We start from the raw sequence: 18,773 nt of genomic DNA on the forward strand, positions 1-18,773 counted from the left end.
TGAACGGATCGGTACCGCTCCATTCATTTTAATAGGGCTGACGAAAATAGCCAGGCATAGAACTCTGCTATCTGTCAGCCACACTGAAATGAATGGCGCCACGGTCACACATCTGTGACCAGTGGTTCAGTTGCTACTACATTACGTAACTAGGGAAAAGGGATCTTGCGTTGCAAAATAGTGGTGGTGCGGGGTTGTGGGAGAGGAAGGGGGTGTGAAGGGGGAGACATGGATCCCCTGTATTGTGGATGGGTGGGGTTCCAGCGTCTGGACCCCCACTGATCACTTTTCACCCATACAGTGGATGAGTGAAATTTTGTAATTTCCTCTACTAACCAATAGTAACACTTAGGAAAAGATACTCTTCAAGCAAACTCCTCAATACACCCATGACTAGGAGCATTTTATGACAACACTGAATATAAATCAACCATGAGAATCAAGTTACAAAAGAGCAGGCAAAGAATTACCTTCCAATCAGGACACAGGGGTCCGCGCCCGGTCTTGACAGACTTAAATTTTGCTGGATCCTCCTCTGGTTTATAATCCTAGAATTCCAAGAAAATATTTTTAAACATAATTAAAATTTTAAAAAACGATTAAAATATAAACTAAAGATATACAGGTATATGAATTGTCAAACATTTAGACCTTCGTTACACAAAGACACACAACATCCACAGTGCAATGGAACTGCAACACGACTGCCATTAAGGCTGCTTCTAGATGGAACGATTATCAGTCAAAAACAAATCACTCAAACGAGCAAAACCGAGTAACTTCAGTATTAAAGGAGATGTCCCGCGCCGAAACGGGTTTTTTTTTTTTTAAACCCCCCCCCCCCGTTCGGCGCGAGACAACCCCGATGCAGGGGTTAAAAAAACCACCCGCACAGCGCTTACCTGAATCCCGGCGGTCCGGCGTCTTCATACTCACCTGCTGAAGATGGCCGCCGGGATCCTCTGTCTTCATGGACCGCAGGGCTTCTGTGCGGTCCATTGCCGATTCCAGCCTCCTGATTGGCTGGAATCGGCACGTGACGGGGCGGAGCTACACGGAGCCCCATAGAGAAGAGGAGAAGACCCGGACTGCGCAAGCGCGGCTAATTTGGCCATCGGAGGGCGAAAATTAGTCGGCACCATGGAGACGAGGACGCCAGCAACGGAGCAGGTAAGTATAAAACTTTTTATAACTTCTGTATGGCTCATAATTAATGCACAATGTACATTACAAAGTGCATTATTATGGCCATACAGAAGTGTATAGACCCACTTGCTGCCTCGGGACATCTCCTTTAACACCAGCCAACGACTGAATGACTAACGATAATCTTTTTGCTCGTCGTTCATTTTACGCAAACATAAAAATAGTTGGCTCGTTCACTTCTCATTCAGTTTAAACAGCGCTCGTTCAGTCCTTCTCATTCACTTATACAGCGAATGTGAAAGACTGAATGATTCCTCGTTTGAAATAGCCAACAATGTATCTACCTGACTAAACAGGCTGCATGACCGAATGATTTTAACTCTCACGTCATTGGCTAGTTCAAACTATAAATCGGATTGTCTAACAGTACCCTTAACCTTTTCCAATCCACTGTCTGAAGACCTTATTATTTAGGGCTGTCCAGCTCCGATGTTGGAAGACGTCCGTCAGGGTTCTCTTACTGTATATTGCCAGCCTCTCTGCTGTCAAAGCCTATCCACTGTGTCACCTCATGCAGTACTGGCTTTAGCCAGCAGATAGCACCGTTGTATAACAGCAGAAAAAGAGTAAGCCCCCTAGGAAAATCAGGAAACAAATTGGATTGGAAAGGGTTACAGAGTGCAGCCTGGAGCAATGGTACACATTAGCTTCCTTAGGACTAGGTTATGATGATGCACCAAACAACCCGATTCCACCACCAAAGTAAAACGCCAACCTGAATATATAACATGATGCCTGACTAATGAAGTTTTATTGTACCTGTATGGATAATTAAAGATGTGATAATGCATCCATCAGCTCTACAATAAAAAAGTCAACAACACACTGAAAGATAAGGGGATGTCAATGAGCTAGATGAAGGTTGACGACTCCCACGGTGTCATTGACGTCTGCCATAGAAGCTATAGCTAGTTTGTCAGGGTGGCTGTTTCTAATATTAAGGTGACATAACATATTAGAGGCTCGGTCATCTCTAGACATTAGTAAAGTTCTTGTACCAACCTTATGGAGAACCTGACTTCTATCTGCAATATCAATATACACCACTTCCACATCCTTCCAGACATCTGGATCTAATTTATGCACCTGCCAAGATAGAGAATAGGTGGTGAATAGGAGTACCTAGGAGTTCAAAAGATGTTCTATTGTTTAACACAATTGCATGCCTTATAAGATCTAACTGTTCACATGGTCTATACACATAAGATGCATTATTAAAGAGGCATTCTCATCACAGGAAACTATAGCATATTGCTTGGTTAGGCCATTATTAGCGGTGGTTTGATCTAGCAATGCAACCCCTTCAAAGCTTTTTCCTGGACACCAATGTAGAGAACCCCAGCAGTCCCACCGGATTAATGAGAATGCAGCTGTGGAGAAACTGCAAAGGGCTCCTTCAATCTCAACATTGCGGGGGTCTTGGCGGTTGACCCCTCATTGAGGGTATATGCTATATTTTCTGTTATAGAAATACCCCCTTACTAGTAGAAATGCATGAAAAAGATTACATATATGAGTCTGATACAATTGTGCCACTAATCCAATCTACATATATGAAATATCATGGTGTACAACCTCGGTTTACTTTATAGGGAATCTGTCAGCTGGAACATGCTGTCTAAATTCTAAGTATCATGTGATAGAGCAGGAGGAGCTGAGCAGATCAAAATATAGTTTTATGGGGAAAGATTCAATATAACTTTTGCTTTATTAAGTCACTGGATATCGCTGCTTGTTCTGAATCCAATGGGTGGTCCTATCAGTGACTGTCAGCTACCCCTGTATGGACAGTCATACACAGATAACAGTCAATCACTGATCGGACCACCCATTGGACAACTGAAATCAGAACTAGAAGAGATATAAAGGAATGACCATCCCTCCATTCATTCAGGGGTATGCAGACACCAGTTCTTGTGATTGGTGGAGGTTCAACCACTTCAATCCGCACCAATTAACTCCTTATCTCCTATTCTGTGGATAAGTTAGTATCATGAACAACCCCTTTACATTTTCTTACTGTTGAGTTTTCCAACCTGCTGGAAGTTGGTTCCAAGCCTCTACTACTCTTTCAGTAAAATAATATTCTTTCAAAAGATAGACAGAATGTCTCTCCAAACTGGGGCCATAAAGTATCCATACTGGTGTGACCAGAAGCCAACAGCTCTCTTCAAGGTCAGGAGAAATGCTTAGAAATGTTATTTAACTTAATGCCAGCATTTTCCTGTTCTCAGCCCAGCTAAATACTGATACAAAGATGATAGCTACCATATTACATGTACAGGGCGAGACAGAAGTCTGGACACACCCATCTAACTTCTGTAATTTTGCCCTTGCTTAACTCCTAAACAATTAAAGATGGTAACACACTGTAAAGTGTCAGTTTTGCCCAAAGTAAATTCTAGCCAAGACTGATATATCCCCTGACCCCTTCGCATTTGAAAAACCTGAGCCAAATTCATGGTCGATTTCAAAATGGCCACTAAAAACCTCTCCTCTGCCAAAAAAAGAAATGAATAGATGCAGCCTCCCTTCCAATTAGTATTTTCACACATTAGAAATCAATTTGCTCATTATTACACTAGTTAAAAGGGTGTGTCCAGACTTTTGCCTCGCCTTGTTTATTACAAAATACATACTCCACTTTTTAGTGGAGGTTTGCTTTAAGAAAAATCAGCTTTCCTTTTTTTATTTTCGGTGGGATAGGAAGGTTCTATCAATGCTTAGTAATACATAAAAAAAAAAAAAAAAAAAAAATCTGTCTTGCTTGTGCCGCCCCTCCCTCCAACATCACTTCTAATCTCATTATGTAGCGTGTCTAGCAGAACAAATATGCCTATAGCCCAAAAATATTTGGAAAATAAAGCCATCCCTGAAAAATATGTTAAAAGCATATAACTGCAGGCTGTGCCTCCAATGCTCAGAGAGGCTGAAATGCATCTAGTACATAATGACTGCAAGGATTCCCATAGCAATAGAGACGTTCTCTGTGTTTGCCACTTACATTTTCTTGAGTGCCCATATCTGGTTTGTGCCATGTTTCAATCTTAATCATAAAGTCTTCCTTCATGTATTCATTCTGCAATGTAAGCACAAGTCCCAAGTGTCCATCATCTCTAAAAATAGTATAATACTATGCCAAGATCATTAGCTACTTAAGATTTACTAGTAAAATATTAAATGCTGCCTGGGAACATTTAATAAATGCATTCTGACTAGGAGTGAAAGCAGTGGGATGCAATTGTTAATGGGCCAGAATAATGTATATTTAATGCCTCTCGTTTTAGTGAATAATTGCTATTTACTCTTCTTTATACCATTCTAATCTCTGGTATGGTTTACAGTCCTGAAGTGAAGTGGCGGGCCCTGAGAACATGATTGGTAATAGCGCAGACAGCAATTCATGTGGATAATTACAATGAGCTGTAACACTATTAATACAAAACACATTCCCCAAGGAGCCACCAGCAAAACGGTCCCTGGGGAAAAAGTTTTTATTTTTTTTCAGCCAGAGGAAAAAAAAAAAAAAGACAGTAAAAGTACTAAAATATAACTGAACTGCTCTGGATACATTGCCTAAACAGCGGATTGCATTGCGTAAGGTGAAAAAGGTCACGGTTTTGGCCAAGACAGTGATAGAATCTGCAAAACGTCTGATGAAAGACTTGATAAAAACTAAAGACTAGAGATGAGCGAGCACGCTCGGTTACTGCAGTTACTCGAGCGGGCATCGCTCCTCTCGAGTAACTGCATACTCATCCGAGAAAGTTCGAGGGGGTGGCGGTGGATTGTGGGGGGAGGTGGGGGGGGGGGGGGGAGAAGAAGAGATATTTCTCCCCTCCTCACTCTCTCTCTCCCCCCTCTCCTTCCCACCCCCACCCCCGAATTTTCTCAGACGAGTATGCAGTTACTCGAGATGAGTGATGCTCTACTAAAGACATGTGCTCACTCTATTTGATGCCGTTTCTTAAAGTGACCCTCCGATTTAGGGCCGAAATTCTGTATCAGCATCAGAGGGAGAATATTATCTGCAGTTCTTCTCTGCTGGCCCCCTTATCCAACAATTCTGGGTCCTGTTTTTGGCCATCCAAAATGGTGAAAGTAATCTTCAGACTATCTAATCCCCACAGTGCATTGGTAGTGTTAGACCAGAGGTCCCCAACTCCAGTCCTTAGCGACCACCAACAGGTCATGTTTTCAGGATATCCTATGGTAAGAACACCTGTGGCAATGTCTGAGGCACTGACAATAAATTACATCACCTGTGCAACACTGGGGAAATCCTGAAAACATGACCTGTTGGCGGTCCCCGAGGACTGGAGTCAGGAAACTGTGTTAGACTACTAATGCACTATACTTGCTTGGACAGGGCTGCTCACATGATCAGTGCTGGCCTATCAGACAGCAGTGTACAATGTACATTAGGTAGTTAAAAAATTGGGGTGGCTATATTGGATAGCCGAAAACAGGGTCCATAACCAGCGAACTGGAGGGCCAGCAGAGAAGAACAAGTGCAAATAAAGTTTCCCCCTTTTTCTCCAGTCCTTGGACAGAACTTGATTTCTAGACTGGAGAGTCAATTTTAGATTTTTTTTGCACAGCTCAAGCCCAATAAAAGGCACGGATCAGCGCTAGTTCAACTGACCTTCGCACAGGCCAATTCAGAATGTATCAGGGATGAACTCCGTGTTTATACGGGTGGATGTGTTGCCAACTATGATTTTTTTTTCCGACTGCCAAAGGATTTGATCAGCTGATGAGTAACAGTTTGCTCATTGGTCGGCTGACTGGATACATCCCCACATGCTATGTTGCATCTACCCTTCTATATATTAGTCTCTCCCGGCATGACTGATGAAGGGTTTACCCTGAAATGCGTATCTTTTGCTGGGTTTTAATTCACTAAATAAAAGAGAAGTTTTAGATTTCATCCTGTTGTCTCACGACCTTTATTGGAGAGTCTTGCCAAGACACCGGCTATGTTTTCCGCATATCAATGATCAGGCAAATTAATGTTTATGGCCGGTCATCGGCCAGTGTACAACAGCCTTTATAAGGAGAAGCATGACGTAATGTAAATCTCTAGGGCCTTCTATATAGCATGGTAGTCCCCTAATGTTTGGCGTTTCCAGACCATAGATGACCATGGATGTCATCCATTGACAGCCCTAGATGGCAAGACACACAGAAAGTCAACCTAAAATTTCTCTCAGATAACTAGATGAACAGTAACCATTAGTATATGCACATTCCTATGTGACACATCATACATACATATTAAATGTCTGCAACTAAGCAATAACTTTATATCTACTGCTATTACCCTTAGAGGAAACGTGAAACTGGAAATTTTGCACTACAGTAACATAGTATTCCAAGTCGTAATGTACTTACTGTAATTACTGCGCGATGAAACATGGGAGGAAAACAAGGGGGAAAAAAGTTAGTATATGATATAGATTTAGGTCCATCTAATATAAAAAATACTATAATTTTATTATAAAATGTCTAAAATTCATCAATTATTGAAAACTTAATTTCAGTGCTATAAGAGAAATAAAAAGAAAGACAGGAGGCTTATTATACCTTCTTTAATAGTAGGAAGAAAAAAAAAAGGAAACAGCAGGAAGAAAAGCAGGAAGTGTAATAGTGCGGCTCTCCCACTGATTTCAATGGGAGTGAAGCCGGCGCTCCCACTTTCTGCCATGACCACTTAGGATGATGTCTACTCCATTGCACTGGACAGCGGGCCTGATGATCAGCTGATGGACGGGGTTCCTGAGTGATGGACCCCCACCCATCAACTACTGAAGGCCTATTCAGAGGACTGGTCATGAGTTCAGAAGGCCCGGAATACCCCTTTAAACAATGTAACATGCACTGAGTGACCTCCCCACCGAAAAAAAAATAAAGCAAAAGAAAATGCAATTATTGTATTGTCCATCTGATCCTGTGAGGGGTAGGGGTGAAGGTATGCTTGAAAGATTAAGGGCCAAAAAAAAAAATTTAACTAATTGTATTTCATTACATAGACTACTGGAGCCGCATCCCTGACAAGCAGGAGTAAACCTGGTAATAGAAAAAAGCAAAGGCAGGGAAAGCAAATTCTAGGCTGCCTGTTGGCATTATCAGCATAATGCAGGCTTGAGCACAAAGGCATCACAATGTGCTCATGGGTATAAACGACAGCCTCTCTGCTCAGAGCATTCAGAGAATACAAGCACTGTAAATGACGCATAATCAGAAACAGAGGTAAGATATTGGTGGTGGTGGTGGTGGCGGTCTGGAAAAAAATCCAGCATAGAATTCACTACTGGAATGTTTCCTTTGATATGAGGTACACATGAATAATGAGAAAAGGCCTTTAATCCGTACAGGTCATTGTCCCTAGCTCTAAACCTAGTTTCCAAGAAGAGTTGCACTGCAAACTGTTCCATTTTACAGTGAATAGGTCAGGGGATACCATGCAAGGAGATATCCTGAGAGAGACAAACACAGAAAACTGGTGCCAACTTAGCATCTTTTTAGTTCTCTTGCCGTCCCCCAACCTAGGTAACAAGATGCTTGTCAGAATGGTCTGCATTATTCATGTAGAAGACCAGAGCAAGTGAGATGCACATGCAGATTAGGTAACAATGTCACAACTGGAGCAATGAGTCTGCACAGCAAAAAGCCAATATGCAAGCTTGTAAGAGACTATACAGTATATTGTTAAGAAGAGACAGTACTGCTATTCATCAGCCGGCAGTAATACTCACTGGTCCTACAGTAGGGGTAAGCATTCCAGGCCTTCTCGTGTATATTTAGTGCTCCTTCAGGCGCCAGCATCCTAACATATGCTGGGACTTTGCTGTAGACAAGATACATAGTGAAAAACATTCTGTAGATGCAGACTGCAACAAAGTGTAGATTTAAAAAACAAACAAACAAGTGTTCCTAAAATGTGCTATATGCCATCAATTCTCTTATGTACACAAAATGGTACATGCGAAACAAAAAATACAACTCAAAGAAAGTATCTATTTTACTTTTATTTTATCAAACAACTGAACTTTTTTTCTACAGCATTTACTACCTGTAGTGCCAGGTTATCGCTAACCAGATGTATCAAAGAGGTTTCCTGATGCTCAATATTTAGCCCTTTTTTTTCCTCTGTATCCCTTGTCAACAAAAACAAAAACAAAAAAAAAAGCCTTCAATAAAGTGTCTCTGAATAAGCCCAATGCACACGGGCGTATTTGCATTGCGAAATCCGGAGCGAATGTCCGCCTCTGGATTCTGCAGCAAATACTGCCCACAGACATGCTACAAAAAAAAAAAAAAAAAAAGCTTTTCCCTGTACACGAGCGGAAATCAATTGAGTTTTTCTGCTCACGGAGGAAAAAAAAAATTTGCAGCATGTTGTATTTCGGTGCGGATGGCTTCCATTGAAGCCGTACGATCCGCGGCCCATCCACAGCTGTCACTGCGGACGGGCCATGGGATAAGTGAAATAGTCTAGCGACAGCACATCTGCAAGACGGATCCGGAAGGGGACGCAGGGATCTGCATGGGTCCCCAGCTGGGCACTGGTTCAGATTCCGCTGCGGGATCCTGCATGCGGAATACGACCCGGCCTAGGTGAAAAGCAAGCAATATTAAAAAGGGATTACCCAATCATTCCCATTTCCCTGTTGCAATCCACTTTTTGCTGCAGCAATGTAGTGACCAACACCAGGGACATGTGACCACTGCAGCCAATCATCAGTCCACTTCAGGTGGAGATTAACTACAGCGGTTACATGCCCCTGGTGTCTGCGGCATCACTGCAGCAGCAAGAAGCGGATGCTGGCAGAGGACTGGGCACGGGCAGAACAGAAGCAGCGGGTGTTCAGGTGATACAAGTATGGCTTTTATGTTTTACCACCACTCTGAGCTGTCCAGATAACCCCTGTATAGCTAAGTTTACATTGTATTTGTGCTGCTTGTTTAGTGTGTACAACAGGCTACTATGGGACACACTAAACATCTCTATCAGATCATATTAGAAGTATGCCTTTTAGCCTCTGTCTAGGTTGTCTAGTGAAAACAGAAGATCCAATAACCAAATGTATATGTTAAGTGCATTGTTCGTAAGAATGGAATCCTGTGGGTTGTGGATATCACTGTACAGCATGGTATCTGTTTAACAGTTATACATTAATGTGCAAAACTTTTAGGCAGGTGTGGAAAGAATGCAAACTAGATATTGAGATCAGTGCCCTGTGGGGACCATATCATTACTTCCAGGACTCCTTGTTCTTTATGTTGAAGGTAGTTCTTAATGACATTGACTATGTTTTGGGTTGTTGTCCTGCTGCAGAATAAATGTGGAGCCAATCAGATGCCTCCCTGATGTTATTGCATGATGGATAATATAATAATAATCTTTATTTGTATAGCGCCAACATATTCGGCAGCGCTTACATAGACAGGGGGGAATACAGAAAGACAAAAGTACAAAAATTACAGAACCACGGTTACATAATAATCAGTTGATGGAAACAATAGGGGTGAGGGTCCTGCTCTAACGAGCTTACATACTACAAGTAATGGGGTGATACAGAAGGTAAAGGGGCTGGAGATGTGCACAGTATGGCGAGGTGGAAAGTGAGGGATGATATACACAGACAATGGTCAGACATTTAGCCATGTGACGGCAGAATCGGTATGACTGCAGGGGGCGGTTTATGATGGCTAGCAGGGATTGCAGTCAGTAGGTCAGGGAGCATGTTATCAGGGGGAGTACAGAGGGGTTTGTTTAGGGAATGCGGTATGCCTCCCTGAAGAGGTGTGTTTTTAGGGCACGCCTGAAGTTTTTCGAATCCTGGATTGCCTGGGTAGCCTTTGGCAGTGCGTTCCAGAGGACTGGTGCTGCTCTGTAGTAGTCTTGGAGGCGGGAGTAAGAAGTTCGAATTAGGGGGCGCTGCGCTGTGGACGGCTTTCTGGATGAAGGTAGTAAGTTTAAATTGAATTCTGTATTTAACGGGCAGCCAGTGCAGTGACCGGCACAGGGCAGAGGCGTCCGAGTAGCAGCTGGACAGGAATATCTGCTTGCATTTCTCAGCATTGAGCAGACAATTAATCCTGACCAAATCCACAACTGCATTTGCTGAAATACAACCCGAAACTTGCAAGGAACCTCCAAGCATGTTTCACTGCTGCCTGTAGACATTCATTATTGTACCGTTCTACAGCCCTTCGGTGAACAACCTGCTTTCGGTTACAGACATTTTGACTCCTCAGTCCAGATCAGACTGCTGCTATTGTTCTGCATCCCAGTTCCTGTTTCCCTGCATAGTTAAGTTGCTTGGCCTTGTTTCTACTTCGAAGGTATGGCTTTTTCATGAAGACCACTCCTCACCAGACATCTCCAAGCAGTAGATGGATGCACCTGGCCCCACTGGGTTCTGCCAATTTCTAACTGATGGCACTGCTGGATATCTTCTGACTTCGAAGGGAAGTAATCATGATGTGTCCATCTACAGCACTAAGTTTCCTTGGCCAACCAACGGTCCTCAACGTTGTCCATTTCTTTGTGGTTCTTCAAAAGAGCTTGAACAGCACACCTTGAAACCCCAGTCTGCTTTGAAATTTTTGCCTGGGAGAAACCTTGAGGATGCAGAACAACTACCTTATCCCTTCTTGCTGTGTTCAGTCTTGCAATGGTATATAACCTATGACATGAAACTGTCTTCCACAACACCACCCTTTTAGCTGAGTTTGGCTGTTAGTCACCCACTTTTAAGCCCCCTACCTAGACTTTCTATTTCAGTTAATGACTGTGTTTCAACCTACATATAAAAAAAAGATGATCATTATCACCTGTTTGTTATAATTGGTTCATCATACACCTGTCTAAAATCATACAAAATCCCTAACTTTGTGCGAGTGTACCTAGAAGAGCTGATGCTGTTTTGAAGACAAAATAGTCACTCCAAATACTGAATTCTGTTTTGTTCATTCACTTTAATAGCTGTTCAATCAATTCACAAAATGTAAACTCTTATTTTTGAAAGGAATTACATTGTAAAAACTTTTTCTCATACCAAAACTTTTTTTGTATTTTAAACAGAGACCATAAACATATGAACAGAGCCTAAATACAGTTCAGGCCTGTATAAAACAGGACAACCCCAGACCATATCTCTTACTAGGGTACATGGATAGGAAATAGGCCCTCACTTTGGTGGACTGTGTGCTAACTTATATTACATGGTAGCCAACTTGTCCGAATTGGTGTTTTGTGCAACTACCTAACAGCTGACCACCAAAGGTTTCCGTAGCTGGACTGCAGCACGCGATGGGAGGTTTTTATATGAAGAGGAGCCGTTTACATTGGATCATCCCTGTAATGCCATATATCTACACAAGCTAATCCTAAAATACAACTGTACCTAGAAATCTGTAAGCATCAGTAAGATATTACAGCAATTATGAAAGCCTGATTATTGAATCTGACGTAAAAGCCAGTATCTAGTTGGGTCGTCACACATGTTCAAAATGGTCGTCAAGTATTATCTTGTTGTACACGGCAGAAATGATCATTAAAGAACAAATATCCCTTTTCATATAGAAATTGTTGTTTCTGGTCTTTGTTACACATTAGGCAGAGAAAATAGTCCAGAACTCCAACTAGGCAGAATGTGTATACTGAAATGACTAGACTGCATCCTGATCCTCCTTTAATGAATGTTCTTGTTCTTGCAAATAAAGGATCAATTACAGTAAAGATTACACTTGATGAAGATAAAAGGGTTAAACCAGCGGCGAATCTCTGCTGACGATAACATTCGCTGACAGTATAGAGGGAAACAAGGATGCTGCACAATGCACCACCTACTCGACCAATTCAGTGGATGAGTGGAGGCAATGTGCAGCAATCTGAAAGACTGCAGAGTGGGTGCTATTCACAGATGTCAGTGTCTCGCAGCAGATTTTTTTTTGTCTCCCTGCTGGAGCTTATGTTTAAAGGGGTTTGCCAAGTTATAAAGTTATTCGATAGCCACAGAATGAGAGATAACTTTATGATCAGTGGGGGTACAACTGCTAGGACCCCCACTGATCCCACCAATAGTGGGTCCGGTTGGTCCTCAAGTGAATGGAGCAGAGATCACACCGGTGCACCCCCACTTCATTCACTTAGATTACAGAGTTCAAGTGCTTCAGCAATCTCCAGCGTCGTTACTGAAGAGAATGGAGCAGCGACCGGCCTAAGCATCTCCGCTCCATTCACCAGCCTGACCCCAGTTCATGGGATCGTTGTGTCCCCAGCAGTTGGACCCCACGGATCACAAAGTTACCCTTTAACCCGTTAATAGGCAACAACTTCATAAATTGGCCAATGAAGACAACCTGTGCCTATATGCCCTATTAGGACATTAAACAAAGGGGTCATTCCTAGAGATGAGCGAGTATACTCGCTAAGGCACATTATTCGAGCGAGTAGTGCCTTATCCGAGTATCTCCCCGCTCGTCTCTAAAGATTCGGGGGGTCAGCGGGGAGAGAGGGGAGGAACGGAGGGGAGATCTCTCTCTCCCTCTCTCCCCCCCGCAACTCACCTGTCACCCGCGCCGGCCCCCGAATCTTTAGAGACGAGCGGGGAGATACTCGGATAAGGCACTACTCGCTTGAGTAATGTGCCTTACCGAGTATACTCGCTCATCTCTAGTCATTCCACTTCTCCATGAACCAGGACAGAAGACTCACTCCATATAGCCTCTGCGGCTTTCCTCAGCTAAATAATCCGTTTGACAAGAACCCCCTTAAATATACATAGGACACACACTGACACCCACTTACTCATTTTAATTAAAAGGGTTTTCTGGAACTAAACTACTCACGACCTATCCTCAGGATCGGTCATGAAGAGTTGATCGGCAATGTACACCACTCGGCATCCCAGACGATCAGTGGACTGAAGAAGCTGTGCTGCTCGAGCGAATGCTGCCACCTCTACTCAGGCATGTCATGTCACGCTTATTGGTTGCATGGCCTGAGAGCAGCTCAGTCCCACTCAAGTGAATAGGATTGAGCTGCAATACCAGACACAGCCCCTATACAAAGTACAGCACTGTGCCTGGTACAGACTGAAGTAGATCATCTATTCATGACCTATCTTCGAACCGGCTCAGTGATCGAAAGCAAAGGGTGGTTATTAATGATACACACATCAATTAGGGCACTGTTACTAGTGGGGTACCACCAAGGTTAGTACTGGGCCCCATCCTTTCTAAAATATTCATTAAATGACCTTGTAAAATAATTGCACAGAAAAATATATACTGAAGAGACCGCTAACCTAACAAGTTTACCAATGGTACAGTTGGAAAAGTTTTCAACAGTCCTATGCCACACCAAGACTTTGGTTTAAAAGAGGTCTGTGGCCTCCATTTACTATATCAGAGAAACTGTAACATATGCAATACATATAGAGTCAAAAAAGCACTGGTCGATCAAAAAGGAGATTACTGTGCTTCATCCTTAAAGGGGTTTCCAGGATTAGAAATACATGGCTCTTTACTTCCTATAACAGCACCATTCCTGAATGTGAATATCATCTAGTACTACAGCTCATATTCTTCTAAAGCAAAGGAGGCTAAACCGCAATACCACAAATAATCTGTCAGGAGGTGTGGTGCTGTTTTTGCAGGAAAGTAGCCATATTTGTCTAATCTTAAAGGGATTTTGTGGTTTCAAGATAAAAAAAAATTTAAGGGCTGGGTATGAGTTAAAATACATAAAGCATACCCAACTGTATTCGCCCCGTGGGGACACAGCTTACCGCCTCCCACTGCCCCGGGGTTCTCTGCTGCCTGAAGTCAGGTGGCCGCTGTTTACAATCAGAGGCCACAACGGCGCAGTTCTGAACTCCTGCAACATGGTCACCTAGGATGTGTGCACCATGTAGCCAGAAGTTGGGAATGGCTATGCCCCTTTAAGTAACTCCTTTAAATTTGACTTTTTCAGACAATTTAAAAAATAGATCTATAAATTACCTTTGTAAATGGTAAATCTTGTGTGTGTATTGTCCTTTTTCCCCCTCCTTCTCATAAGGCTCATTTACAAGTACTTCCACACCTTCACCTCCTCCCGTTTCATTCTTACTGGCTTCTGCTACTGAGTAGAGCTGGCCCACTTGGTACTAAAAGAATTGACAAAACCAGTTAGTTCAGCATATACACACACTTTGAGGGCAGGAATGGACAAAACACGGGAGATATTCGGAGCTAGTTAAAGTGACCCTCCAGTCAGGAGCTCAAAGTTGATATGCAAGTCTGTACCTACCTGCTATTTATTTTTCCTCAGATCTTGCTCCTTTGCTTCCCTTTAGCTCGCCAGAATTGTTCTGGGACTACAGTTTAGCTACAGTGCCTAATGTGAAGCAGTCTGGGACACACCCCTGTCTAGTCATTGGTTCAGGTGGCAGAGGAGGTAGGGGGAAGTCTCTGTCTGAACCAATGATGAGAAAAGGTTGCGTCTCTGACTACTTCAGATTAGTCACTGTAGCCAAACTATACTCACAGAACACAGGTCTGTTCTAATTGAGCTGAGCCAAAAAGTAGCTAAGGAGCAAGAGTGGAGGAAAAATAAATAGCAGGTAATCATTTTTCATAGGTACTGACTTGCATATCAATTTTGAGTTTCTCACTGGAAAGTAGCAGTATAGAAAAGTTTGATAACAAAATACATATTTTCATGACAATTAGAGTAACGTGACCCTCTGGGCTTGGAGAAACAAATGTGTCCGAACGGCTTCTCTGGCTACCTGATGCACACTGTGTATTAGTATGCATCGGTAGACACTACATGCTGCTCTGACTGGCCAGCATTGCTCATGTGCACAGCACCGGCCAATCAAAGCAGGTACAGTGTGTTAGACTAATGATTGATACTAATGCACAGTCTACATCAGGTAGCTAGAGAAGCTGGTGCAGCCATCGTTGCCTCTCCAGGCCCAGAAGGGGACTTTAAAAAGGAATCAGTCACCTGCTTTTAGCCCTATAAGCTAAGCATATGGGCTGAAAGTAGGTGATCCGCTGAGTCTGGTGATGTAAGCGTTATACTTACCTCCCCCATTGTTCCCCTGGTGTCGGCAGTGAAAGCTGCTGCTGCTGTGCATTGAGCAGAGCTGCTAAGTAGTCCGCCCGTTCTGATTTTATAATGTGCGGACTACCTAGCAGCACCACTCAATGCATTCAGCGGTGGCTTTTAGCGCTGACACCAGGGGAAAATCACAGAAAAGATGAGTATAACACATCCCTGGACTCCACGGGTCATCTACTTTCAGTCCATAAGCTTAGCTTTTAGGGCTAAAAGTAGATGAAAATCTGTAGAACAATCCAAAGTGAAGTGAAAGACGTGAATATTTTTGACTATCGAGTGGCCCACTATATAAGGAGTTACTCATTACGCCGAGTCTTTATAAATCACCCTCTGGGCGAGCTCACAAGTGTTGTAACATTGTCTCTAGTCATGACATCTCAAGACCCTATATATGACTATGTATTGTATTAGGTTTACTATATTTCTATTAACATACTGTTTGAAGAAGGTCCTGGCAGGACTGAGTCGTCACAATTTAATCTGTGACCCCACTTTGGATTTTTAATAAAAAATACATCCCCACAGATGCCGGATTTTTCTATATAGCTTACACATAAGCATTGGAATCCTATCTGTGCCCCTCCGCAGCAGTGCCTTTTTCTTGCTATTCGGAGCTAGTTGAACCCTTCCATAAGCCGAGTGGAGTTTGTCAATGGTACAGCAATTAAAAAACAAACAAAACCCAAAAACCTTTTATAGATAACATTAAAAAGCGATGTGAACCCACAGCTGTCAATGCCAAGTATCTAGATGCATTGTGCTAGATTTGCACTTGGTAGTGTTGCAGCTACCTGCAGCTAATAGACTAGGTCATTCAGGTACAGGCGACGCCGAGATTACATCAAAACAGAAACGTCAAGGCTTAGGTCACTATTAAAATTGTTATCATAAACAAGTAAAAATTTATGAAATCTGCTAAATTACAAAAAAAAAAAAAATTATTATATATATATAAATTTTTTTTTTTTTTTTTTAATTAGCTGAGCCGTAGCCATCACTCACCGCCGCTCAACCAATCACAGCCATCGCTCGAAGAACCAATTACAGCCACTGCTTCCTGGAGGAGGGATTTATGAATCCCATCACCAGAAAGTGATGTTCTATGAGCTCCGAGGACTACAGGAAACATGTGGACCTGCAGAGAATAACGGGAGGGACCTAGACAAGCCTTCTAGGTAATGTATTACTTTCTTTTTTAATTTTTTTTTTTATTCATGTAGTATAGTTAGGGTTTATTTCTGTGGTAGGGCTTATATTTCGACCACCACCGTCCTCCCTCTGAAAATCAGGGTAGGGCATATTATCAGGGTAGGTCTTACTTTTGCGGAAACACATTACATCAGGAGGTAATGTATTATCATGTGGAAGACTAAGCAGAGATAACTTATTTCCATTATTCCCCAGGGTTTGAATTTATCATCTTACTATATTCTAATCACCCTTCCCCAATGCGCGTTCTAATGTCACCAATATTGCCCTACTGCTACTGTAGAGGTGCTGATCTCTGCTATACAGGTCACATAAAACACGTTTTAAGAGGATCAGCTGATCGCAGCAGCAATCGCAAGGCTCATTTAATCCTTCCTGTTATTTCTGATCCTTTAATCTCATTTAGAATGGAAAAAAAATGAAATGGATGAGAAATATCTCGGAGGATCCCACAAGATCCATCAGAAATAAGCATAGGTAAACATACATTCACTTCTAAGGGCTCATTTACACGGCAGCTTTGCTTTTTGTTCTCTCATGAGAACAAAGAATGGAACCGAACATCACTGGACTGACCCCATTGACTATAAAGAGGTCTGCCTGGTTTCTGTCCTGTCTGCCGGCATTCTCCTGGATGAAATAGTGCTGCATGCTGTGCTATTTCTTCAGGGATTTTAGGACAATTCTGCACCCAGATGGCACGCTGACCCAAATCTGAATGAGCCTTTACATAAAGAAGAAATCTAATAATGCAATACTAAAATCATCGATGACCTCCTGACTGGTGACCAAGGGGTAACCCGCTTTGGACAATGCTTTCTTGTTGGACGATTTCCCAGATAATCACCTGATCACAGGGGTCTCCCTGCGGACTCACAAGGACCTACTATATTGTGTGGGGGAATATATGTGAAACATAGCTCCCATTAAAGTGAACATTTCATGTCCTTTCTACTACTCTCACTGAGGGCAGCATAAAGTAATCACAGAACTACTGATTTCAGTGATCTGTTACTTTAAGGGGTTTTTCCCACTGCTTAAAATTGATTCACAGCCTTTCTGTACTTCCTGGATTCTACTGAGCAGGACACGTGACCACCGCAACCAATCATTGGCCACAGCAGTGGCATTCCATATAGTCAGTGATTGGCTACAGTGATCACATGTCCTGGTCAACAGCAACCAGGAAGTTCAGAGTGGCTGTGAAGCAATTTTAAGTAACGAGAAAACCCCTTAAAGAGGTAAAGTGTTGTGGTTTTTAGGAACTTAAAGCTGGTTTCTGCAGCTACTGGAGGGAGAGGAGTCACACTTATTCACCCGCCATGATTGATAGTTCTTAGTATGTAGTTTAACAGCTAGAAAACTGTCAATCATGGCAGGTGGGGCTAGTGAATAGGTATAACTTATTACAATAAGTCTCATCTCCACTGGGATATGCAGGAAAAAGCAGCAAGTTCCTAACAAACATCACTGCGCTTTACCCCTTAAGGCCGGGTCCACACGATGCTGACTTCCAGCAGAATGTCAGCAGAAGGCATTCTGTTGCAGATCAGCTGCAGAATGCTTGCCTCCAAACCCGCACCATTTAGTGCAGGTTTTGAAGTGGGTTTCATCACAAATTCCTGTGCGGAATTTGCCCCCTCTTTGAGAAGGGTGAATTCCGCAGTAGAGACGGCGCTAAAATTGACTTGCCGCGAATTGAAATTCTGCAATGCAAGTTAATTTCTGTTCACTTTGCTGCTACTATAAATGCTGCGGAATTTCCATGCTGAGGGTGAGCACGGACATGCCGCAGCAATTCTGTCCCGTGTGAACCTCACCTAATTCCCAGTCATTGTTACAAGGCTTGTATAAAGAGTCTAACTTTGGCTTGAAGGAATGCTGCCTTCCAATAGGTGGCACTGTGGAGGCATTATTCCATCTCTCTTATTTGCAACCCTTTAAAAAACGACATGACTGATTACCTTAAAACTCAAAATATGATGTGTAATGAATTCTCAGTTTCAGCCTGTAATGCGCGCGCGCACGCACGCACGCACGCACACAACAGATCAGTAGTATTCTTTGACTCTCAGGGTCTGGAGCCACAAAGAAGTATGCAGATGTCTAAGTAAACCTGGTAGCTTATCCTCTCCAACCCTTCATTTTCAATCCCGATCTCAATTTACTGTATCCACTCAGTTCCTTAGACTGGAACAAGAGCACAAACCGCACTTTTGTTTCTATTTAAAAA

At 42.7% G+C, this 18,773-nt stretch overlaps 1 protein-coding gene across 1 annotated transcript in view; it reads right to left on the reverse strand.

Moving 5' to 3' along the window:
* Nucleotides 1-18,773, reverse strand: part of PITPNA (phosphatidylinositol transfer protein alpha) — a 73,166-nt gene that overhangs the window by 19,847 nt on the left and 34,546 nt on the right. Inside the window, exons 3-8 of the mRNA XM_066599668.1 lie at nt 14,224-14,369; nt 7,965-8,056; nt 6,601-6,608; nt 4,211-4,285; nt 2,209-2,292; nt 471-548 (exon numbers count right to left, since the gene is read on the reverse strand). Of these exons, the coding sequence (XP_066455765.1) occupies nt 471-548; nt 2,209-2,292; nt 4,211-4,285; nt 6,601-6,608; nt 7,965-8,056; nt 14,224-14,369 (483 nt within the window). The remainder of the gene's footprint in view (nt 1-470; nt 549-2,208; nt 2,293-4,210; nt 4,286-6,600; nt 6,609-7,964; nt 8,057-14,223; nt 14,370-18,773) is intronic.

Source organism: Eleutherodactylus coqui, chromosome 4 (assembly GCF_035609145.1).
Source record: "Eleutherodactylus coqui strain aEleCoq1 chromosome 4, aEleCoq1.hap1, whole genome shotgun sequence".
In the NCBI taxonomy this organism is placed as follows: domain Eukaryota; kingdom Metazoa; phylum Chordata; class Amphibia; order Anura; family Eleutherodactylidae; genus Eleutherodactylus; species Eleutherodactylus coqui.